The sequence below is a fragment of the Miniopterus schreibersii genome (genome assembly GCF_964146895.1).
Source record: "Miniopterus schreibersii genome assembly, chromosome: 9".
Taxonomy (NCBI): Eukaryota; Metazoa; Chordata; class Mammalia; order Chiroptera; family Miniopteridae; genus Miniopterus; species Miniopterus schreibersii.
The window spans coordinates 19,548,537-19,573,504 of NC_138118.1; the positions used below are offsets into that span (position 1 = coordinate 19,548,537).

At 39.7% G+C, this 24,968-nt stretch overlaps 1 protein-coding gene across 12 annotated transcripts in view; it reads left to right on the forward strand.

The window, feature by feature from the left end:
• Window positions 1–18,396: 18,396 nt before the first annotated feature.
• POT1 (protection of telomeres 1) overlaps window positions 18,397–24,968 on the forward strand; it is an 83,685-nt gene continuing 77,113 nt past the window's right edge. For 2 of the 12 annotated variants that reach the window (XM_081146424.1, XM_081146428.1), the window contains exons 1-4: window positions 18,397–18,442; window positions 19,224–19,398; window positions 21,697–21,769; window positions 23,033–23,124. In XM_081146424.1, the coding sequence (XP_081002550.1) occupies window positions 19,276–19,398; window positions 21,697–21,769; window positions 23,033–23,124 (288 nt within the window). In that variant the 5' untranslated portion in view covers window positions 18,397–18,442; window positions 19,224–19,275. Of the gene's footprint in view, window positions 18,945–19,103; window positions 19,399–20,455; window positions 20,515–21,696; window positions 21,770–23,032; window positions 23,125–24,968 lie in introns of those variants that run through there. The other 10 variants (XM_081146423.1, XM_081146419.1, XM_081146420.1 and 7 more) reach the window with 8 other exon arrangements.

Consider the following 24,968-nt stretch of genomic DNA (forward strand, 5'->3'; position numbering starts at 1 on the left):
CCTAAGAGTAAATGGTTTGCATTTCTCCTCCCAGCCAGAGGGTAAACAGCTTAAATCACCCTACCCAGGGAGACAGATAACAGAAACCCAATTAGTGCCATTTGCCAGCCACACCTAAAGACAGACAAATTAAGAGAATAAATCTCATTTTGGTACATCAGCATAAAGCTGATGAATATTCTATTGATCTTCCCCTAAGACTTCCCCTAGATGCCCAGCCTTTAAAACCCCCAGAAAAAAAGGTCCCAGGGACTCTCCCTCAGGGCACACCTGTGTCATTCCCTTCCCTCTCTCCTTTCCCCACAGGCACATATCTCCTGAACTCCAAAGGACTCCACGAGACTTGCAGCCAGGGGAGCAATGGGCAGCAGCAGCTCATCCCGGGCTAAACCCCTGAACCTGTCGTCAAGCCCCCTTCTCTCTCTGACTTCCCAGCAGCCCAGCCCAGGCTCTCCTGTTGCTGCTTCTATGCCCTTCCTTGTTTCACTGTCCTGAGTTTATTTTTGCTGCTGTCAATAAATTCTTGCTTGCTTTTCTACACTTTGTCTCTTAATTGAAATCTTTCCTTCAAGAAGACAAGGACTGCCCTAGCAGGTTTGGCTCAGTGGTTAGAGCATCGGCCTGCAGACTGAAGGGTCTCGGGTTTGATTCCAGTCAAGGGCACATACCTCTGTTGCTTGATCCCTGGTCCAGGCATGTGTGGGAGGCAACCAATTGATGTGTCTCTCTCACATCGATGTTTCTCTCTCTCTCCCTTCCACTCTCTCTGAAAAGCAATGGAAAAAACTTAATCCTCTAGTGAAGATTAAAAAGAAAAGACAAGAACCAAGGTCTCCTTGTCTCTCTGGTAACAATGGGATCTTAGAAACCCAGAGATAGAATTCCAAGCAAATAAAACTTTCTGCCACATCTCATCTTCCCGTGGGGGCCTCCAGAAATGTTTATTCCAATGATACCCCAAGAACCCCACTCCTACTAGCAATGGAGAAAGACCATCCATGCATTTCTCCACTAACATTAGGACATCAGGTTATGGTCATGGTCAAGCTGTCTTAATAATAAAACCTCAGGTCTATTGAACAAGAGTTTTGGTCAAACTAAAGGTAACATCTTGACATCAGCTTTGTTTCAGCCCCAGGCCCGTGAAAGTGGAAGGACCCTACTGACACAGCCTCACGAAACTAGACAGAACCGTTATCACACAGGGGACCTAGCCCTGAGTGGGTCTCCCTAGGGCCAGCCAGTAGTGTGTGGGCTCTTGGCTTCATGCAGGAAAGATTTCACAGTACTAGCCCAGGACACTATGAGAGTATGTTTATTAAAGCTGGGACAGTAAACCAAGGAAGGGCTTAGTATAGAAGAAACAAGAGGAGAGACCGAGGCTGAGCTGCTTTAGCTTACTGGGGAGTCAGAGGAAAGGAGACCTTGGAGGCAGGTTCAGGGGGTGGCCTTCGACGAGGTGCCTCTGCCCATTGCTGCTCTGGTTGCAAGTCTCCTGGGGTCCCTTAGAATTTAGGAGATGCCTGCCTGTGGGAGAAGACATGGGGGAAGAAGAAAGGGTAGGAATGGCATGGACATACTCCCCAAGAGGGAGAGCACACACTGCGTCCTTTGTCTTAAGGCTTTTATCTCTCTCTTGCAGGCACGAATCTTAGGGGATGTCTCAGGGGAGGGTTTCAACAGAATATTCATCAGTTTCCCAGGTGTGCTTTTTCAGGATCATGGTCTCTAGTGATTGGTCAGACCAGGCAGTGGGCCTTCAGTCATTGCACTGGTCCTGGAGTCACTTACCTGGTTTTGCTGCTTTTCTGGGACTGGAGCTGAAATACAACTGAGGCCTAGATGTTATCTCTAGGGAGGTGGCCTTCTGTATCTGGCTGTAAATTCTGGGCCAGTTTGTTCAGATATCTGGCTCAGTTTCCCCATTCCACATGTCCTGGCTTACTGACCTGTTTCAAAACAACTCTGTGTTGACATCAGGACCTGATACAATGATCAACTGCTTCCCTACCCTGGACCCAACCAATCCATAGAGCCCACGACTCCAATTACATTGATCACCATGATTAATGATTTTTTTCATGTATAACCTACCCCTAAGAGCCATCGGGGAGCCAGGTTTTAGAACACTTGCTCACCTTTGTCTCCTGGCTTGGCACCATTTCCTTAAATAAACCTTTACTTTCTTTGCTGCAAACTCCTGTTCACGTTTTATCGAGCTGTGATGTGCACAGGCAAACACACCCCTTCAGTTTGGTACCATTATTAAATTTCTGTTTGTGTTTCTCCTGTGCAGTCTGTCTTTAGTACAGGAGTGTCTCAGTGAAGAAACTAGAAGGGCGTAGGGAAAATTATTTTTCCTCCCCTGCCCTGGACGTATCCAGTGGGAGATTTCTCAGTTCTCCTCATTCCCATCCACTTTACAGCAGTTAAAACTCTTCTGTTTCAAAGGCCTCTCCTGCTTTTTTTCACTACCCTGCATCTCCTTTCCTTGCTTCCTTCTTGTCAGGCTCCTCCGCCTTCCATTCCCCATTAGGACTTCAGAAAGTCCTGTTTCCTCTGTAGGGACTCTCTCAGCCATAACTATGCTCTCCCTACATTTGTAAACGTACAACTGGAACTGCACTTTTACTCTATCCCACTGATTCTCAGGCATCATCTGTCAACTCTTTTTGAACGATTGCCCCATTCATTGTCTTCAGTCCTGCTTCCAGGCGTAACCGTCTACAGCCTGGTAACCCAACGTTTCTGGCATCACCTAAGTCATCTGGGAACACCATTTCAGGTAAAGGGAATGTTGAGGAAATGTAATTAAATACCCAGTAAACTTCTCCATGAAGGGAGAGGAGAAAAAACAGTTTCATTACTGAAAAAGCATTATCAGAATGGCATGTGCGCCACAAGCAATCTGCTGAGAGATTACAAATTCACAAAGCAGTCTCGTTTTTATAGACACGCAGATACACTTTATTACACACATGTTCTCAAGATAAACAATAACTAGTACTCAAGAAAGAGAGCTTGACAGCACCGATTGTCACACATAGTTTATTCTAAATGTACCTGGTAATTGATATGACTATCTGTGGGTAGTTAATGGGCTTTATCCAAAGGAAAAAACAAACCTCTCCTATATTTATGACTGGAGGTAGTTTTGCAACTTAACGAAAGGCTTCCACCCAAGTAAAGTTTCAACCCTCCCACAGAAACAGGGAGACAGGGATGAGTGATGGGTCCCAGTTCTTGAGAGAGATATACCTGCGTCGTGAAGCTGGTAAGAGGATTATTGGTCTTCTAAAAAGATTTACATACATTTCAAAAAATCAGAGAAAGAACTTAAAAATTTTCTAAGGTAAGTTCTCTAAGAAAAGGGGCAAGGGAGCCCTAGCTGGCTTGATTTGGTGGTTAGATGTCTGCCTTTGGACTGAAGTGTCCCGGGTTCCATTCTGGCCAAGGGCACGCACCTCAGTTGCAGGCTCGATCCCAGGCCTTAGTCGAGGTGCATGCAGGTGTGTCTCTCTAACGTAGATGTTTCTCTCTCTATTCCACTCTCTCTGAAAAGCAATGGAAAACATATCCTCATGTGAAGATTAAAAAAAGAAAGAAAAGGGGTAAGAGAGAGTTTCTTCCCCTATTTTCAATGTGGAGAATTGTCTCATTATAAATTTATACTTGCCCTTAAAATAGAAGGGAGCAATTGGAAATGAAAAGTGGAAAAGCAAAGAGAGAGTCTCATATACCATCAGAATTAAGATGAAGAAAATACAAGTGGCTAAAAAGGGAAACCAAGGATATTCATTTTTTAACTACGGACATACTTTGTTTTATTGCACTTTGCAGATATTGCATTTTTTTCCAATTGAAGGTAACACCTTCTATCAACAAAGAGATAACCACTCCCTGAAGGTTCAGACAATAGTTAGAATTTTTTAGCAATAAAGTTTTTTTTTCTTTTTCAATTTTAACAGATGTATAAAACAAAGCTAATTATTAAAATTTCCATTGTGGGAAAAAGTTACTTGTGGCCAACTTTAAAAAGGAAAGACTTTATTCTAGGCAGACATTGGCAGTTTGATAAATCTGAATAAATTATATACACATCTCTGAACTTAATGCATTTTTCAGGGGGCCAAAAAGATGCCAAGTCACCCCCTAAATTCAAGATGATCTATTCATTCATTCATTTATTAATTCAACAGCTGTTATGTATTGAACACCTGTGATACTTCTGATATGCTAGCAGCACTAACAATGAAATGTTGCACATGTACTGGAATAATTTCTGCTTCCATGGAGCTCACAGTTTAATGGCTATGCCAGGAGGGGACATTAACAAAATAACCACACTATTGAACATGTCATTACAAATGTAGAAAAATGCTTTTAAATGGGAGGGGCGGGGGGAATCACCATGCAGAAGATGCAAACTGAGGATCTGCAGGGTGGTCATGTGTAATCACGTGAGTCCTGAAAAAGTGAAAGCTGGTTTTTCAAAGGAAAGAAAATAATGCAGAGATGAACAGAAATGAGACACGGACAACATTGTCAAGACATTGGGTCATTTTCCAAGATTGATTTTTAAAAATCATAGTAGAGAAGGTGTTTCTTACAGAGAATTATGTTGGGGAGGGAAAAGATGGTACTTTTTGTTACAAAGCTGTCAGGCTGAATATGAAACATACGTGAGGTTGGAGTCAGTAAAACTTGATTTTGAACCTCTGATCTGCTTTTTACTATCTGTGAGTCCCTGGGGAAGTCACCTGGTTACACTACCTTATTCATGTGTATCCTAAATCCTCAGCACATTGTCCTTCAAATAGTACAGTAGACGCTCAAATACTAGGACAGTAGATTTGCCAAGGACATTTTGGGCAGAAGTAAGCACATTTTAATTTCCTTCTATATTTTGATTACTTGAGAAAAATTAACAGAAATCGGAGGGATTCTCACAGGTTTCTGTAGATAGAAGTTTAGCAAATGGTCGTGGGTACAAATAGAATAGATGTCAATGTAAACTTAGTTAGCTCTTCTTTTAGATATTTTCTTGTTTAAAAAAATTTACCAGTACATTTGAATAGAGTCTCCTACTTGGGAAATGATATCCCAAATGACCATCTATCTATCTATAGACATGTAAGATTTTTAAGGTATTTGTCATTTTCTGTTTCTTAGTTACTTGTAAATGAACCTTAATAAGCAAGTCCCGTTTGATATAGACAAATACTTGCTTTCTTTTATTTTCTATGAAATTTATTCCCATAGAATAAAGTATTTTTAATTAAGGCATGTACATTTTTTGGACATAATGCTATTGCCCACTTAATAGACTACAGTACAGCATAAACATAACTATTATGTACACTGGAAACCAAAAATTTGTATAACTCACTGTATTATGATATTCACTTTATTATGCTGGTCTGAAACTGAACCCACAATATGGTCTAGGTCTGCTTGTACTTATAAATGAATGATATTTAGGCAGACAATTTTAATTAAGAAATAAAATAAATATCATAACGTAATTTAAAATATTTACCATTTACATCTAATGTAAATTCAGCCCGATAAGATTATGTTTACAAATGTAACCAAAAAAAAGAGAGAGAAAACATTCTTCATTTGTGTCCAGGCTCCACTGTTTATTGTTCCAGGAAGGTAACTGTCAAGCTAAAAAGAGTTGCACTGGGGAGACTTGTACATTTGCACAAACCCATTTCCTGGATTGTACTCTCAGAAAAGAAGAATGTATGTTAGAATAAGCTTGAGAAACATTTCATTTGCCTTTTTGTCAGTGTTGGAAGTTCACAAGGCACATTTCCATATTACAGCCACTGTGAAGTCCAGCTTTTAAGAAGTCCTTCTAATTTTCCTTAAATAACATAGACTATCCAAATGAGAACAGACAGCCTGTTTTTTTCAGAGCTGGCTAAAGGAAGGGAGTCAGCCACTATTACTTGTCTGTTGCCTTTATATATGAATAGAACTTTAGAACAGCACAAAATATTTGAGTCACATTTTCTTTACTTGAGGACTTCCCAGCATTACTTCACTTCTTTCTCACTGAAAAATACTGTAAAGAAAGTTAAAACCAATCTGATAAATGCCTCTTAAGATGAATAAATCCTTTATTTTATTTAGTTTTAGTGGCTTGCTTGCCACTGAAATCTTTAGTTTTAAGTCCAGAAAATTTATTAATAAGCCTGAGCCAATTTTAATTAGAATCCAAGTTCACCTTCAACTCATTGAGTCGTGTTCTTTTTCACGTCAGAAATTTTTTTCTTGATTTATATCTTTAAGTCTATTTTCTGTTTTAATTGTTCTATTTTTTCTACATGCCCCCCAAATATGTGTATAATGGATCTCTTTTGACAAACTTCCATGCCTATCTCTTTCTAATTATTTAAATGCTTTTATCTTTTCTATTACACTCAATTCAATATGCTAAAAATATGTCCTTCATTTAGGTAGATTTGTCTTCAGTGGTATGGGTGTTTCAATTGTGGTTTTATTTTTGTTACAACTTCTTTTTATTGTATTATTAGGTCTCCTCTCAGTTCCTATATCTCTGTCTTGAAATGTTCATGCATGGAGGAGTGTGTTTTTTTAACCAAGTTATTTGATTTCATAGGAAAATACTTCACCAAAGCTTCTGTCTACTCTATGTCAAAATATTTTGCTGGACATTTTTGTTTTTAGCTTTCGTATTCTTTTATGACTTTTTCCATTGTAAGGTCCTTTTCCACTGCTGCACATCTTTGAATGTGAGAAGTTCTTCCTGGCCCCAGTTATTTACAGAATTTAATGTGGGGCCCAGCCGGGCATGGCTCAGCGGTTGAGCGTCGACCTAGGATCCAGGTGATCGGGGTTCGATTCCCCGTCAGGGCACATCAGGCTTGATCCCCAGTTGGGGGCCTGCAGGAGGCAGCCGATCAATGACTCTCTCATCATTGATGTTTCTATCTCTCTCTCCCTCTCCTTTCCTCTCTCTGAAATCAATAAAGATATATTTAAAAAAAAAAAAAAGACCAGAACAATACTTCAGGCTAAGGTGGAGAAGAGTGTAGTAAACGACTTTGTTGGAAAAAATGGAATATATGTAGGGTTTTTTTTCCCTTTCAACTCCAACTCCCTTGCCACTCCAAGAGGACAAAGCAGAACCAGGATGGCTTCTTCAGCCCGCACACTCAATCCCAACGTCTGACACAGAGTTAATTTCCTGTTGGATGGTACCAACCACTTTGGAAAACCACAGCTCTGACGGATTGGTCGTGATCTATCTGAAGCCGCTGGTCATCTCTCTCAGCTTTCTCAAAGTGGTCCAATGCCCAATGCACTTAGTGTCCTGAATCAATATGTTTTAAAGTTTGGCATTATTGGTGCTAATATCTAAGATAAAATTTCTATTTCTACTTCTCATTTTCTTTGTTAGAAGTGGGCAGAGATATTGTTCTTCCTCCAGTTTAAGAGTGAATATTTCCATTGTGCATTTTTTCAGTAGATCTTTTACTGTATTTTCCATTTTATCTATAATTACTCATTGATTTGTAGTTTCTGTTACTGTAGAGCCAACTTGGCTAATTTGTATTTCCCTAGAAAAGTATCCATTTCAGCATCTTTGATGTTTCTATCTCTCTCCCTTCCTCTCTCCGAAATCAATTTAAAAAAACAAACATTTTTTTACAAGTTTACATATTTTATTTTATTTTTATTTATTTTTTTAAATATATCTTTATTGATTTCGGAGAGAGGAAAGGGGAGAGAGATAGAGAAACATCAATGATGAGAGAGTCACTGATCGGCTGCCTCCTGCATGCCCCTGACTGGAGATTGAGCCCGCAACCTGGGCATGTGCCCTGACCAGGAATCGAACCCTGATGGCCTGGATACTAGGTCGATGCTCAACCGCTGAGCCACGCCTGGCCGGGCACAAGTTTACATGTTTTAAGAGAAAGAAAAGTATCCATTTTATTAAATCTTATTGGTTTAAATTTTTGAACCAATTATTTTATACTCACTTAATATCTCCACATCTATATCTCATTCAACATTCAACAACTATAATATAACATCTTCACTCACTATAAAGGTTTTAAAGTTTTCTGTTTGTTCTCAAAACTTTTGATTAATTTTGTGTCAAACTGGGTTTGGTGACTTATGTCAATAAAGTATATTTTCATCAAAGTTTTGGTAATGTTTTTACTAGTTCCTCATATTTTTGTTTGAAATTTTGTTTGCCTGGCTGTGGATGGATGTTCTGACATCAGAACTGGCCTCAGGAGATTATGGAAGTAAAACAATAGTGGAAACGGCCAGAAATTTCTGTCTGATTATGTCTGGCTTCAAGCATGCAAGCACTCACTCTTAGCACTTTGCTCTGAGAGCAAATGCAACTGATGGCCAGTGAAGGAGAGAACACTGTCTAGTTATTCCACATGCACTCACCCAAATAATCCCTTCCCTGGGGATCTCCCCAACTGTTTAAATGTGCTGCTCTGGGCTTGAAACATCTTTTATCACCATTCACATCTGCCACTCAATTTTCTTCTCTATGCCTTTTGGGCTGTGGTTTTCATGAGCCTCTTTTCTATTTTCTCTATTTAACAAATTCCTCAAATGATATGGCTAATTAATAAAAAGATATTCTAGTTTGCCATCACTGCTTTAGATTTGTTATTTTGTAAAATATGTATGTCCAACCTGGCCAGTGTGGCTTAGCGGTTGAGCATTGACCCAGGATCCAGGAGATCACAGTTTGATTCTGGTCAGGGCATATGCCTGAGTTGCAGGCTCGATCCCCAGTAGGGGGTGTGCAGAGGGCAGCCCGTCAATGACTGTCTCATGATTGATGTTTCTATCTCTCCCTCCTTTCCCTTCCTCTCTCTGAAATCAATTTAAAAAATTATATATATATGGCCATTTAAAGGTGACCTGAGTTGAAGAGGGTTCTTATGTTTTGCCAGCCACCTTCATCCAGTGTCCTTGTTCGGCACTTCCTGATTTGAAATGTGTTTTTTCTGGCCTGGGATAAACATTTCTAAGAAGATAATGTAATATTGAAACCAGACACAATGGGTTCAGGCGGCCTGTCGCTACTTCAGCCAGTTAAACAGAGGCAAGGTTGAATCACTTGGGCATTTATTCCATTATTGCCACAATATGGGAGAGCAGAGGGATTTGTCCACATAAAACCTGCTCTGCCCTTCCCTTATTACCTGGCTGGTTACATAGGGCTGCATGCAAGGGAAAAGGAGCAGGGAGGGTGGTTTCAATATCTGTATAGAATAATTTCTTCTAGAAATTTGGGTGTTTATTTTAGTGGCATTTTTTTGTGAGGGAATCTGTCACTTGCAGAATGTTTTTCTGTACGTGTTTAAGGGAAGAGGCAGTTCATAAAGGCCATAATGGTAGGAAAAACGCCATGTGATACCTTATACATTAAAATGCAATAACTGGTGGTGCAAAGATCTGAGGAATATCACTAGATATTCTATTGTCCAATGATCCTAACTGAATGGAGCCTTTTGAAACTTGTGATTTAGGTTATCTTGGAGGTTTTAGATATTTAGTGGTACTCACATTTTCCCCTTTGTGGTAGACATCACCATAGAATGCAAATGCAGGGAATAGGCATAGCACAGATGAATCTCCAAAAAATGTGGTTATTTGCACTCTCACATGTATGGCTGTTATTCTTACATTTGATTTTATTAAAAAGTGGCCGATACGTGAAAGATAACTTGGAAAGTCTCATATTAAAACTTGGAGTTATCTAAAGGTAATCAGGCTAGGTGATTATAATTAGAATAAGCCGAAACCATCGATCTAAAAATATGACTCTATCTGTAGTTTGTATTTTATTATTTGATTCTGGGGAGAGCTGAAAATTTTGAAGTTTACAGAGGCCTATAGAAATTATCCCATATAAAATTTCTAGGAAAAGTCTTATAATTTTAATATTTCAATTTTATGTTAATATTTTATGACTTTTTTTGTAGGCCTCTGGAATTTACAGTAGCGCTAGAGTAATGGATAGTTGTAGTTACCAAAGGACTTCTAAAAAACTGGCCTCTAAGAAATTGGATTAACAATTATAACAGATTTCAGTATACCCTGAAAAGTGTCTTTGTTACTGTTTTTTCCCAGATTGCTTTACTTATGCTCAAAAACAGTTCGAATGAGGTTTGCTTTGCCTTGAGGTACTCACTGTCTGAGCTTGTTCTGTTTTGATTCGGTAATCCCTAAGGGACAAATGCTTTACTTCCTAATTAAATAGATAATTATGTAGTCTTCAAAATGTGGATACAAGAGTTCTAGGATATGGCATATATCCTCTCTTTGCCCTTCCAGACCTTGCCATTTTTCTTTGCCTTGCTCTCTGACAGAGGGGCTGACGTGTACAGTCCATGTCATTGCAACACCTTACCCTTGGCTTCTGTTTGGCTTTAGAAAATGAAGAGCCCTGGCAGTAGCTCTTTAGGAGTATAGATCTGTGGGGTAGTCTGAGGTCAGCTGCATCACTACACTGAAGGTCACATCTCTGCTCAAGGCAGTCCTCTCTGTACGACTCTAGGATCCAGGAGCTGCTCCCTTTCCTTGCTGTTAACGTATAAGTGGTCTACAGCCTTACTAGGTTATGTTGACAAGGATGGCCTCAAGTGTCACAAAGGAAAGAGTAATCACACTGGCAAAAGAAAAAAACAAAAGGTGATGACAATAGTTTCAAAAGTGAAGTGCAAATAGTGAGACCAAGTTCAGTTTTTTGTTCATGGAGAGGGAGATCTTGTATTAATTATTTTGTTGCAAATGAAAGAAACCCATCGTGAAAATGTCATAAACAAAAACAAATTAGCTCTTTTTGTTACAGGATTGCAAGAAGCTAGAAAAATTCCAAGGCAGGAGGAACAGGGAAATCGAGACAAGAAAATTAAAGGCCAAACAGTTTGGTAGCCTGCTTGTAAATAGCAAGCCCTTATCTTCTCTCAGCCAACGGTGGCGCTTGAAAGCAACTGGTTAATATCTCTCCAAAGACAGCAGAGAGAAGGGAGGAAAGGGAAGGAAGAGTGCAGTCTTATCTCATCCCATTCCCTAAACAGAAAAGCCAGCAGTCTCAGGGCTTGGCAAGACAGAATTGCCAGATGTTTCTCACAAATTCAGGGAAAGCCACAACAAAGTAAAAGGGGGGCCTTGAAAATTAATCTGTACCAAGCTATTCAGCAGAGGAATTTTAAAATCCATAGACAGAAAAGTATATAATGCAGAAATCCCACACCCCACTCTCTCCTTGGATTAGCCCAAAGAGCCCAACCATGCTTTATGCCAGATGATAGATTTGCTTACCTTGCTCCTTTAATAAATTTGTATGGTTTACTTTCTTAATAAATTTGCTTTAACACAACACAATCATCTGGAATCACTTGTTTGAATTCCTTCATACAAGACGACAAGAACGGAGGAGGGGACACCCCTCTCCCTCTGACTCAGGGAGACTGTCCCATAACACCTCTCTGGTGTCTGTGAGAAGTGCCTTTAACATTGTAACTGAAAAGTCTAAGAACAGATGATCAGATAACAACAAATCTGGAGCTCAAATATTGTCATTTGGACGGTAACACGTAGTCCACTGTATTGTTTTAAAACAAATACCCATTGTGAAAAATGTAATAAGCAAAAATAAATTAGCTCTTATTGTTACAGGATTGCAAGAAGCTAGAAGAATTCCAAGGCAGGAGGAATAGGTAGTAAATGGTAAGGAAGTAGTTGGTGAGTAAATGGAGTAGTAAGCAGTTAGGAAACCACTCCCTGATAAGGTGACATTTCAGCAGAGATTTGAAGAGAGTGAGTTTCATAGACATTTAAAAAAGAGAATTTCAATATGTTTAATATGTTTAGGTTGCTTCAAAAGCAGCAAGAGGGCCTGGCTAGTGTTGCTCAGTGGTTGAGCATCCACCTATGATCCAGGAGATCTCAGAACGATTCCCAGTCAGGGCACTTGCCCCGGATTCATGCTCCATCCCCAGTAGGGGGCGTGCAGGAGGCAGCCGATCAATGACTCTCATCATTGATGTTTCTAACTCTCTCTCTCCCTCCCTCTCCCTTCCTCTCCCTGAAATCAATAAAAATATATTTTAAAAAATAAAATAAATTTAAAAAAACATATTAAAAAAACACAGCAAAAGGGTCAGTACTCTTTAGCAGAGGAACTGAGAAAGGATATTTGAACACATACAAAAGTGGAGGTGGTTAGAGGCCAGATTAGTGTGGGGTTTTTTTGTTTTTGTTTTTGTATTTTTTTTAGTGTGATGAATAACCATCAAAAGACTGCATTAAGGAGTGTCATTTTTTATTATATTTATTTATTTATTTTTTAATTTTTATTTATTTGTATCTTTTCAAACATATCTCCAGTGACCCCAGAGAGAGGAAGGGAGAGGGGAAGAGAGAGAGAAAAACATCAATGATGAGAGAGTCATTGATCGGCTGCCTCCTGCACGACCCCTACTGGGGATCGAGCCCGTAACCCGGGCATGTGCCCTGACTGGGAATCAGACTGTGATCTCCTGGATCAGAGGTCGATGCTCAACCACTGAGCAACACTGGCAGGGCATATTTTATTTTATTTTCTATTTTAATTTATTTTTTAAAGGATGTTTTATTTTATTTTTTAAGTATATCTCTATTGATATCAGAGAGAGGAAGGGAGAGGGAGAGAGAGAGACAGAAACATCAATGACAAGAGAGTCATTAGTTGAGCCCGCAACCCGGGCATGTGCCCTGACCGGGAATCGAACCCCCATCACCTGGATCCTAGGTCGACGCTCAACCGCTGAGCCACGCCTGGCCAGGCAGGCTGGGCATATTTTAAAAGAATCACTCTGGGTCTTATGTGGAGAATCTGATGTAAGAGGATAAGAATGGAAGTTAGGAAATCATTTTAGGAGCGCTGTTATTTTGAAATAGTGAGTTCTCTTTTGGGCCTGTTATGGTTGAAAGTAGGAAATATGTTCTAGATATCCAAGCGAAAACATCTAGCATGCAGTTGAAAATACAAGTTTGCAATTCATGGGACATACAAATTTGGATGTCAATGTCTAGCTAAAGATGTATAGTGAGAAAGCATAAGCATTTTGCTGCACAGCGGGAAGGGAGTGATTGGCCAACAGGATGTCAAGAATGAACAAGAGATTAAAATCAAATTTCTTAGAAGCTATTTTCCCTATTCTCCCATCTAGTGTCAAATTTTGCTAATGAAGATGTTAGATGTTAGATCTACAAGATGTTAGGTGTATTGTACCTATGAATTCCCTGGTGTTTGCCTTGAAGAAGGCTGTGTTGACAGTAACCGAAAACTGAAAACTCAAAATGACTCCAACAATAAGAAAATTGCTGGCTCACATAACTGGGGATTCAGAGACGTGAGATTTTAGAGTAGGCTGATTCAAGGGCTTAACCCTACCATCAAGATTGCGGGATTTTTTTTTTTTTAATCCTCACTTGATATTTTTTCCATTGCTTTTCAGAGAAAGTGGAAGGGGGACACAGAGAGAGAGAGAAATGTCGATGTGAGGGAGACACACTGATTCGCTGCCTCCTGCATGTGCTCCTGCTGGGGCCGGGATCCAGCCTTTGACCCTCCTGTCCGAGGGCCGATGCTCTAACCCACCAGGGCGATTTATTTTTTCTTTTAAATTTGACATTCTGTTTGGCACCACAGATTGGCTTCATCTGAAATCGTTGTTTTTTTGGGGGTGGTGGTGGTTATAGAATGGTTGCCAGGAGTAACTGATTTACATGTTTGTTTTTTTACTTAATATTAGGAAGAGCAGAAAAAAATCTCTTGCAGAAGACCCAGCAAATATCCCTTCACTTCTCCTCAGCTTGCATTAGGTCACATGTTCATTCTTGACTCTGTAACTGTGGGAAAGAAGATAGGATTCTTCTGATGGAGAAATAGATGGTTTGATATAAATACCTGGGATAAATGGAAAGAGGCATTTCTAATATAACGGGAAATGAAGGAGGAGGTTGACCAAGATTAATATTATTAGTATTTGTAAGTCTAATATGAGTAAAATTAGCAGATTTTTAGCATACATAAAAGACTCTTGGTGGTCAGATATAAATGACAAGGAAAAGAGAATAAATTTCCTTTTCACCATTTCCTTTTATTCTAATAGATTTACAAAACTCCGTTAAATCAACATGCCTCTAGACTTTGGTCCTGTTTCACACCATCTTAGCATGAAAATAAGCAGCAATGATAAAGTATTTGTTTTCCTTCACCTGTGCTGGACTCTGGCACTGCACTCTGGATTGAATATACCCTAATGAAAATGAAGTTTTACAAATGTGATTATATGGTAATCATTTCTATTCAGCTCTAATCATAGGAAAAATATCTTGGACTAATTTTTTCCTATTGAGAACTAGATAAAAGTAGGGCCAACATAAATGTCATTTTATTCTCTAATTAATACAGTAGCTGTAACCCTATCATTCTAACAACACACAATCTTTGATGGACAATTGTGGGAAGAAAAGACAAACTGTCATTTAGACATAGGAAATTTCACTGTTATCGTATACAACTAAAAAATATGTAAAATCCCTCAATTTTCATCAATAGAACTCTTTGATGTTGACTTTTCCAGTTCCTGAAAAAATGTATAAGCACAATGAATAAATGCAGATTCTATTTACACTAACAACAAAAACATCCAACAAAGTTACAAAACGTCTGTGTTAAAAGTGTATTGTGAGCCCTGGCCCATGTGGCTCGGTGCTTAGAGTGTCGGCTGCACACCAAAGGGTCTCGAGTGTGGTTCCGGGTCAAGGCCACATACCTGGGTTGTGATTTGCTTCCTGCTCCCAGTAGGGGCAGGTGTGGGAAGCAAACAGTGGATGTGGCTCTCTCACATCGATGTTTCTCCCTCTCTGCTCCTCCCTCCCTTCCACTCTCTCTGAAAAAGCAAGGAAAAAAATATCCTCAGGTGAGGACTAACACGGACAAAATTAAAAATGCATTTTGAACCTGAAATAAATGGTCTCAGATATTCCAAATGATGATGATGAATTTAAAAAACATGCAACCTCCTAATCTGTTTTCCATTGTTTAAAGCTATTCATTGTAAAGTTTGTAAAGTGTGCTTATTTTTGATCTCACAAAAAATGAGGGCAAAGAGGAAAACATCAGACTAACTAATTGCTATATGCTAACGTGCCCTCCATCGATCAGAGCTAGAGCATCATCTTTTCAAAGCAACCAAACCAACAACACAGTTTTTTAGTCTAAGATTACATAGAAGTGAGGTTCTCTGTATGAGTGTCATTGCAGTATTTTCCAGGACGTATTCTCATGGTATAAAACGCAGGGCATGTAGAAGAGAGGGACTCTAAGCTCAAGACATAAACCACGACTTCTACTGTGTTGAGCTGAAACATCCTCTTGTATCCTTCATATATGTTCATTTCCAGCAAGTCTTTTCCTCTTATTTTTTTTATCTCCCTCTACCTGTGCTACCTCAATTATTCTTGTATCAATCTGAATATAAACCAAGTTCCTTACTTCCTTACTTTGAGAGCAATAACTTTACATTATTAAAAAAATAATTTCTTTTTTGGAATGGGTGAATGGAAGACAGCACAGGCATCAAAGAGCGACATCTCCTCTGAGGATCTGACATACCCTCTGGCTTTGCGACGGTTCCACCTCAATTTTTCTCTTGCCAGCCTCTTAGCCTGAAGAACCAACCATTTTCTTCGGCAACGTGGTTCTTACATAGGTGCCTGGGGGTCTTTGTGTTTTCCTATAAGCTTGTCAGAGAAACTTTTTCTGAATTAATACTCATGTTAGTGTTTGTGAATGCAGTTTTTTTTTCATCTCAACATATATCTTTGGTGTAACTTAATCAAAGGTTATCTCTGAGACAGCCTATCTCAACTCTGTGTCTTTTACAAACTATGAACCACCTAGGTGTCACATGGCATGGACCAAGCAAGACAGGAGAATGTCCCATTCCTCCTCGTAATGAAGTCTTGGCCCTTTGTGCTGAGTCCATGCCTTTCCTCACACATTTGGATTCCCTGTTAGGCTAATTTGGCTTTTAGACTTATTTTCTCTTTCCAGCCATTCACTTCCCCTTCGTGTATGGTTTGTCTCCTAGACTTTCTCTCTGACAGGGCTTTTCACTGCACTTGATTTGAAGGAAACTGGAAGAAGTTTTGCACTTCTGGTGCTCATTAATTATTAGTGAGAATCTCATTTTAACTCTTCCTAAAATCGAACATGTTTACATTGTAGATTATATCAAAACTTTCTTCTTTGCACTTTTAAAAATTACAGCTTGTAATAGCTATTACATTAATTGTCTTGAAGTAGCTTTAATGCTGCTTCAATGGACATAGAAAAACAGTAACGGATGGTTTTGGCATATATGACTTCAATGTCTTATGTAATTGATTAAATCTCTTTTTTCCCTCTCGCATTATCTTAAATTGTACTGTATATTCATGTTCAATTTTCTTTATCTGTAGGACAGACTAACTGCTAATGTGAGGGAAAGCAGTACGGGCTCTGGAGCCATATGTAGCCCAGCCTCTGCCACTAACTAGGAGGCTGTGAAGAAACAAGATTGGAATCTACTTGGATGTGTAACAGGTGCTTAGGTCCCAGAGAAATGAGAATAATCACAATAAAAGTGGTTATAGACACTTCTGTTACATGTCTCCATTACACTAGAAAAATGAACATTTATAGACTAAGAAGAGGGGAAAAACTTTAAAATATTAAGTCCATAGAGGATAAGAGGAAAACTAAGAATATGTAGCAAAGTGGAGACACTAAAAGAAGATGATGAGGAAAGACTAAAAAGTGTCCTTTAGGCCTGGAAACAAAGAGGCCACCAGGATCTTGGAGGCGTCTGCACACAGGGCGGGGCTGCTGAGGTGGAGGGGAAGCCGCAGGAGAAACTTTTTCTTCTCTTTTGGCATTTTGTTACTTCAGTACATATTCAGCCCCTACAATGTACCAGGCACAGCAGAAACTGTGCAAACAACAGTAAACAGTTCTCTCTGTCTTTAATAAGCTTAGGCTGTGGGAAAATGTGTTTAAAGGCTGACGGCAAAGAATTTAAGAAAACAGTTGAAAATACGTTGAGACACAATATAATTGATGACGGAGGTGAAATAAAGTATCAAGATCAAGGTGGAGGACTTCACTCAGGAAGGAGGAACGGTTACTTCTAAGCTGAGTGAAGCCGGAGTAGGAAGAGGAGTGTCTAACTAAGCATAGTTTTCTCAAAAAAATAAATAAATGAAATCTTGTCACTGCTGGTTTATGCAGAGTATATGAATACAGGAGTGGGAGGGAAGATGGGCTAAAACTGAATGCTTCCTGCTGAAAAAAAGTAACTTTAAAAATAGCTGGCTGTTTCCTCCTGCAAATGTACATCCACAGCAGATATTTTAGCTCAAATCAGCCTTGAAAATATGTAATTTTTCATTATTGTTTCGCGCTAGGTGGTTTCACTTAAATGACCAGAGGCATGAATCATAAACTAGCAGAAGACTCACATATAACAGTATCTTGTCCAAATTTACGAGGCCTTCACCAAGAGGTCCTCCCGCAGGACCTTCCGTAACGGACGTCAGTTTTGAACGCCCTGCGTGAAGAACTCTATGGTTACCCACAACTCTGCGGTTGTACCCGCCCCAGCAGCCTCTCCCCGTTTGAAAGAGCTTCCTACCGTCTGCCTCTCTTCTGGTCACGGAGGCAGGGGCTGAGCTGCAGGCCTTCCCCCTCCGCCCCAGGAAGTCCTGCTTGCTGAAGGACTACCCGGCCCGCATTTTGTCTGCGGCGAATGATTACCCATTATACCACAAAATCGGAGCCCTGTAAACCAGGGAAGAGGTTCATCACACCTGTCTGAAAACAGCATCACTCATTGCCGCAGCCATTTCTTTGTAGAATACACGTTTGGGTCATGGCTGGGGGGTCGGTGGAGAACTGGAGGTTAGAAGTGCCCTGCCCACCGAAGCTTCTATTCTACCAAACGGAATCTCCAATCCCGCCCCGGTTTGGGAATCGTTTCTAACGGGTCCCGGGGTTGAGAAACCAGCTCCCGCCTCCCCTACAAGGGCTCCGGGCCCCGACCGCGGGAAACCGACGGGGCGGGGCTAAGGGGGCGGCGAGAACTCCCAGCGGGCGCTGTACAGCGGGCGCACTGGCCTCCTGGCGCCGCAGCCTCCACGCATTGCTTCGCAGTCCGTTAAACTCCCAGGACATCGGCGACGTAGGGAACCACCAAGCCGTCGGCCACAGGCGAGCGAGAGAACGGCAATGTCGTCCGAGCGCTCGAGTGCGCATGCGTGGGAACTACGCCGCCGGCGTGCGTGTGACGTCATAGGCGCGCCCGTCAGATCGCTTAGTTTTGCTCCAGAGCCGGTGAGTATGCGTCTCAATAGGTCTGGAGTTTGTAGCGCGGGTCCGAGGTGGGTTGGGACCTGAGCTGGTATAATGAAGGCTGGTTTAGTTTAAAACAATCCGCAGAGAAGCTGTGCGCGCGTGTCGTCGTCGCGAGCCCGCTGTGTTCAGCATCCCGCTGGGGTTTGGGAGCCGCTCGGCCGAGCCGGTCGCTGTCCCCGCCCGCGGAGCTCGGCGGCCCCGGGCGGCGGGCGCGCGGCCGCCGAAATTAAGCGTTGACGCTAGTGACCGCCCCGGTTAAGAGTTTTGAGAGATACGGTTGAAGCTGCGGTGCGCAAGTGAACATCAGTTCCGCAGTCGTTCCTTTTGGTTGTCCAGGGGCTGCAGATAACGTTTCGGAGCCGCTTGCTTTTGCTGTGCAGTCTGCGGGTGCGACGTTACAACCGCCAGAGGGGCTAAAAGGTGAAGCCCCAGCTCTTCACCCGGCCCTTCCCCGGGAGCTTGTACATCGCAAAGCACAGTGGTGAGGCTATTCTTAGCAGTTTTCAGAGGTCCTAAAACTGACTTTTTAGAGGTACTTTTTAAAATACAGAACTTAATAGTAGAGGATTAAGTTTCGATGCCTTAGGAGAATGCATAGATCGATCCTTGTAATAAAATTGCGGCATGATCCATTCTCCAGCCCTCATCCCCCACCAGGGTGATGACCACTTAGAGGAAGAGCAAAGCGAAACTGAGCCCTGGAGGCTTAAGGCGGCTGGTTGAGCGCGGGTTGTGCAGAGCGCGGGGCTTCTCCTTTCAGCTTTGGGACAGCGACCTCGCCGGCGACTCTTGGCCGGCCGGGCGGATCTGATATGCCACTGGAATTGATAAAGGAAGTCCACGGGGTGCCTGAAACTGAGCCTCTAAATAAACTACACAAGGTAGATTTCAGATCCCTACAGCTAGGCTGTGATTATAGCAAGAAATATATCCAGGTAAGAATTTTCATTACTCAGAATAGTCTTTTGTTTTTAGCGGACTGCTGTATGTCTGGGTGTGGTGCTTGTTTGAATGTCTCCTGTGTTTTGGTGTCTGAGCTACTTGGATCCCTACGTCAACGTTTCCCATTAAAACAGGGAAATTATTGGCTGATGTTGGAGTTTTTCCCCCCTCCCACGTTATTCCTCTTTTCTCCTTCTGGATGTCAATGATGTGTATGTTTGTATGATCCGCTCTTCGCTGTTGTCCTACAGGTCTCTGGGGTACTGTTGCTTTTTCTTCAGCATTGTCTTCTTTTTTGGTGGGGAGAGATTTTTACATTAATTTCTATTGATCTGTCTTTAAGTTCACTGAACCGTTTTTCTGCCCTACCCAATATTTTGTTATGCATATTTAGTGAATTTTTTGTTTTTGTTATTGTACATTTAAGTTAGGGACTAGGGAGAGTGATGGGAGAGAGGTGAGAGGCTAATCAGTATAATGAGTCTGAGAGTAAAAGGAAGCGAAATAATGCTACATTTCAGTTTTGCCCTTCTAATCATTATTCTCCCTGTAGACATTTGTTTATCCTTTATTCTTCGGTTTGTGTTCCATTTTCCTGGTGTTTTATTTCGGATGAAATGAAGTTTTACATATTAGTTTTTTTATGTTTTCCCCTTCTACCTGCAGTGGGGGTTTCACCAAAGCTCTAAGATTCATAGGTTTGTTGACTACCTCGCAGCAGATGAGGACTTGGTTCTGAAAGAAAGACAGGAAAGAAAGACCCAGGCAGGGCCCCCTGCCTTTCCTGTAGTAACTGCTACCACCCGCCCTTGTACTGCTCCCGGCCTGGATCTTGTAAGGTTTGTAGAGAAGAGCTTTAAGTTAGTGTGAATCTCCCTTGTGTTTGCAGCTCCCAGAGACTCCATGTCTTTCACTAGCCCGTAGCTGGCCTGTAGCAACTCACTGAAATTGTTAGATGAATTTTTCTTACAGATGTCAGGCAGCATTTGCCATTTATGTCGAATAAGCAAGTTCTTACTCCCCACCTCCCGTTGGAGTCTCTTTCCTTAGGTTTCTGGCTAGTCGTTGCCCTGTGACGTCACAGCACTTCCTCCCATCACTCATTGGAGGTACCTCTTTTTTCCTACATTTCTGGTTATTTGGTTGCCTTCTGACTTCAACTCTGGTGGGTGAGGAAAAATTTTGAGTTTGTGCATTGTTCAACGTTTTCTTGTTCTTTCCAGCTTCCTACCTCCTAAGTGGTAGGACTGAATCATTGTGTGCTGCTTATAGTCATGTATTTTTTTTTTTCTGATTCCTGTCTTTTAAGTAAGATTGATTTATGAATATAGCTGTTATTTTTTTGTTGTTGGCTGTATCAAAGTCAGAATATTAGTTTAGGGGATATGTATTTTAAGATCTATTTTTAAACTTTATTAAATAAATTATATTTTTGTGTGGAAGTTTTCCAAGAGCCCCATATTTGCTCATAGATTCATTAAATTTTAGAGCCAGAAGAAATTATAAAAACTATCTAGATTAAATACTTTATTTTTTTCTGAGGCTCTGACAGAACTGGTTAGTTATACAGAAGCAGTTCATAGACTAAACTGTATTTGTGGCTTAGTCCATTGATTTGTCCACTCTGTCCTTATTTATGAGATTTTCATTTTGTACTTTAAAATTTTTCCTTAATAAGTTTTAATTTCTTTCTAGGAGCAAACTCTTTTTTAAAAAAAAATACATCTTTATTGATTTCAGAGAGAGGAAAGTGGGGGGAGAGAGAGAGAAACATCAGTGATGAGAGAGTAGTCATTGATCGGCTGCCTCCCGCACACCCCTGACTAGGGATCGAGCCCACAATGCAGGCACGTGCCCTGACCGGGAACCGAACCGAGATCTCCTGGATCCTAGGTCTATGCTCAGTTCCTGAGCCACGCCCGGCCAGACTAAGAGCAAACTCTTAATTTTTTTCTTTAGTAGAGAACAATTTAAAGACTAAAATAAAGCTAAAGTTGAGCTAGTTCATCTTTATATATAAAATGAGGAATTGATCATATTTAACTAATAAGATTGTTTAAGAAATTAAATTACGAACCAGAAGTATTTTTAGGGCCTCTTATTTTTCTCTAGATAAATCATTTTCATGTCTTAAAAATACTGACTTGAACATAGTACTTTGATTTCTTAAAAGATAAAAATCAATTGCCTTTAAAACAGTGATTTTTATTTATTTATTTATAATTTTTATATCTTGATGTTATAATGAGCACTTCTGGCTTTTCTGTGTGACTCATTTTCTCTTATTTCAGGGAAAACTTTCATGTATCTCTCCTTTAACTTATGGTGGAAACAGAACACCTATTTTGAAGATTCAACTACAAGGTATATAAGACCATTTCTATTTAACATTTTGACTGTAATCTACAAAGGTGTGACTTTGTATATAAATATACACATAAAGATAAATACACAAAAAAACACAATTTTACTTATACGATGATATAATTGAGTCTTAGCATTTGGCCTTCCTGTGGTGGTTATAGGAAATGACTTCTGAGAATGAAAATTATGGAGATTCTTTCCCAAAGCCTAGAAGATACAAATGAAATTACTTGTACAATGTTTATTTCTTATGCCCAAGTAATTTTTATTTTCAAAATTATAGATAGCTTGGTCCTTAACTACACACACAGGTCTTTTACTCTTTGATGTATGGGTGAGTGTAATCTAGACCGCACTTGTCTAGATTAAAATTTAATATGCCAGCCCTGGCCAGTTTTGCTCACTGGTTAGAGCCTTGGCCCTTGGACTGAAGGGTCCCAGATTCAAGTCAGGCCAGGGAGGCATGTACCTCGGTTACAGCTCAATCACCATGTGGGAGGCAACCAACTGATGTGTCTCTCTTATATTGACATGTATGTGTGTTTCTCTCTCTCTCCCACTCTCTCTGAAAAACATGAAAAAATATCCTTGGGTGAGGATTTAAAAAAAAAACTTAATATACCAAAAACTGTAGATTACTGCAATTTCAGTAAATGAAATATTTGCAGGGTGATATTGTTATATTGTATAAAAGTTGAATAATTAATACCTCATTCAGTTTCTCTTGATTATAAATATGAGAAATTAAATAGGAAGTGATCATTAGGTGATGTTAATGTGATATTTATAAAAATTTATATAATGTATTCTAGTTGAATACATTTGGTTTTTATGCCCCGTAGCATTCTGTTCATTGTTTTCAAAATGAAAGTATTATAGTAAACTAAAATTGAATTATAAACATTTTACTTATTCCTTATAATTACATTTTAAAGTAATTATTCTTTTTCTTTTTCTTTTTAAATTGATTTTTAGAGAGAGAAGAGGGGAGAGAGGGAGAGAGAAACATTGATATGAGAGCTTAACATCAATTGGCTGCTGCCTGCGCATCCCCTACTGGGGCTTGAGCCCACAACCTGGGCATGTGCTCTGTCTGGGAATTGAACTGGCAACCCTTTGGTGCATAGGATGATGCCCAACCAACTGAGTTATACTCTCCAGGGTATAACTATTGTTTTTAGAATGTAGTTGCCATTGGTTTTCTTGTGTGTATAAAACTGCTGTATCTAATAAGTGTTTTTCTGTGTGTGTGTTTTTCTCTAGAACAAGAAAATTCGGATTCGGAGAGTAACACCATCAATGTGCTATTTTTTGGAAAATTAGCAAAGGACTGTGCAAAAGTTTTCTCTGAAGGGGTAAAATATTTTTATATTACTTTATTATTTTGGAAGTAGATTTAGAATTATTGATGATGCTATATTCATCCTATAGACCTTTTTTTAGAGATGCATTATATATTTGCAGGTACATAAAAAAATGATACTTAGCCCAGCTAGCATGGCTCAGCAGTTGAGCATCAACCTATGATCCAGTAGACTGCGGTTCAATTCCTGGTCAGGGCACATGCCTGGGTTCTGGGCTCGATCCCTAGTGGGGGGCATGCAGGAGACAGCTAATCAATGACTCTCTCATCATTGATGTTTCTATCCCTTCCTCCCTCTCTCTTCCTCTCTCTGAAATCAATAAAGACATATTCTTGTTTTAAAAAAGATACTTAGAGAACCAATATCTTTAAAATTGCAACAATCCTAAAATCAACAACCAATCAATGTTTCTCTCCCTCTCTCTGTCTTCTCTTTTTCTCTCTCTCTTCCCCTCTCTCCCACTGTCTCTGAAAAGCAATGGAAAAAATATCCTAGGGTGAGGGTTTAAAAAATAAATTTTAACAAAATTTTAATTTTTGCTTTGCTGGACTAATGATACATTTTGCTGGAATACATATGTTCTGATTGAACCTCCCTCAATATGAGGCTTTTTCTTTCTTTCAGTTTTAGCTTTCATTTAAAATAAGTTTTAACATTTAATATGTGGATATAAAATATGAGAAAATACTTTTCTGTAGTATTTTGAAAGCTTTAAAAAATATTTTATCACTAAACTGTCATAATTAGACATTTATTAATCCACTTTCCTCACTCCTGTAAGATTTGGTTCTGAAAGAGGAAGTAGAGTAGTGCCTGTCTTGGAAGTCAGGAGATCTGGATTTTTGTGTGACTTTAGGCTATTCATTCATCCTGTCTGGCCCTTATTTTCTGAAAAATGAACGTCCTTTTCAATTTCTACAATGCTCAGATGCTATGAAGTAAGTTTTATAGTATGTACTGCTTATTTAAGATTTAATGAAGGTATTATTGTATTATCTCTCTGTATTTATACTTATATTCATATATTTGGTAATACATTTGGTTGTCCAAACATTTGTTGAATGTTTTCTGTCTTCTGCTATACTAAATGATAGAGACATCTTAACTGAATAAGACAGTTATGGACCTTGCCATTATGGAACAGTGTTTAATGGAGAAGAGTGAAATTAAATAACTAGTATGGGATTAATAGAATGAGAAAAGTAGCAGAAAGAATGAGCACAGGGGTCCTGGGAGAGTGGATCAGTAAGGCAGAACAGCATATTTAAAGGCCCTAAGTGGGGATCTTGGAATGCTAAAGAATTATGAGAAAGTGGAATTCCAGAGTGAGTCACATAATATGTGGCTGGTGAGATGGGTGGGCATCTGATTATGTAGTGATTTGTAGTCCATTTAAAGATTTTGGGTTTTGTGATATTACATAAAGTACTTCCTATTATGTCCTTGGTGTTACATGATCCAAAAAATGCTAATACTCAGGAAATATATTTTTTATATTAGAAAAACATTTTCTGCCTGTCTCAAGACTATCAGTGATGTCAGAGTCCTGTACTCTTTCTCTCTTTTACAGTGTTTTAAAATGTTAACCTAACACAGTTTGCAAGATCAGTATAGTAAAAATTACTTAATGCCTGTTAAAGTCAGTAAGTGCTTTTCTTTTGGGGTTGTTTCGTATTGTCTGTGCCCTTTTCCTGCTCACTGAGGGTAACCACTTAAGAATTTTTAATATTGTCTGTTGAAAAATAGCAAATTAATACACTGATCTTTTGGTTTACATTTTTGTTATTTACCAATTTGCTTTTTATTTTTATCGCTGATTGTATTCTTTATTAGGA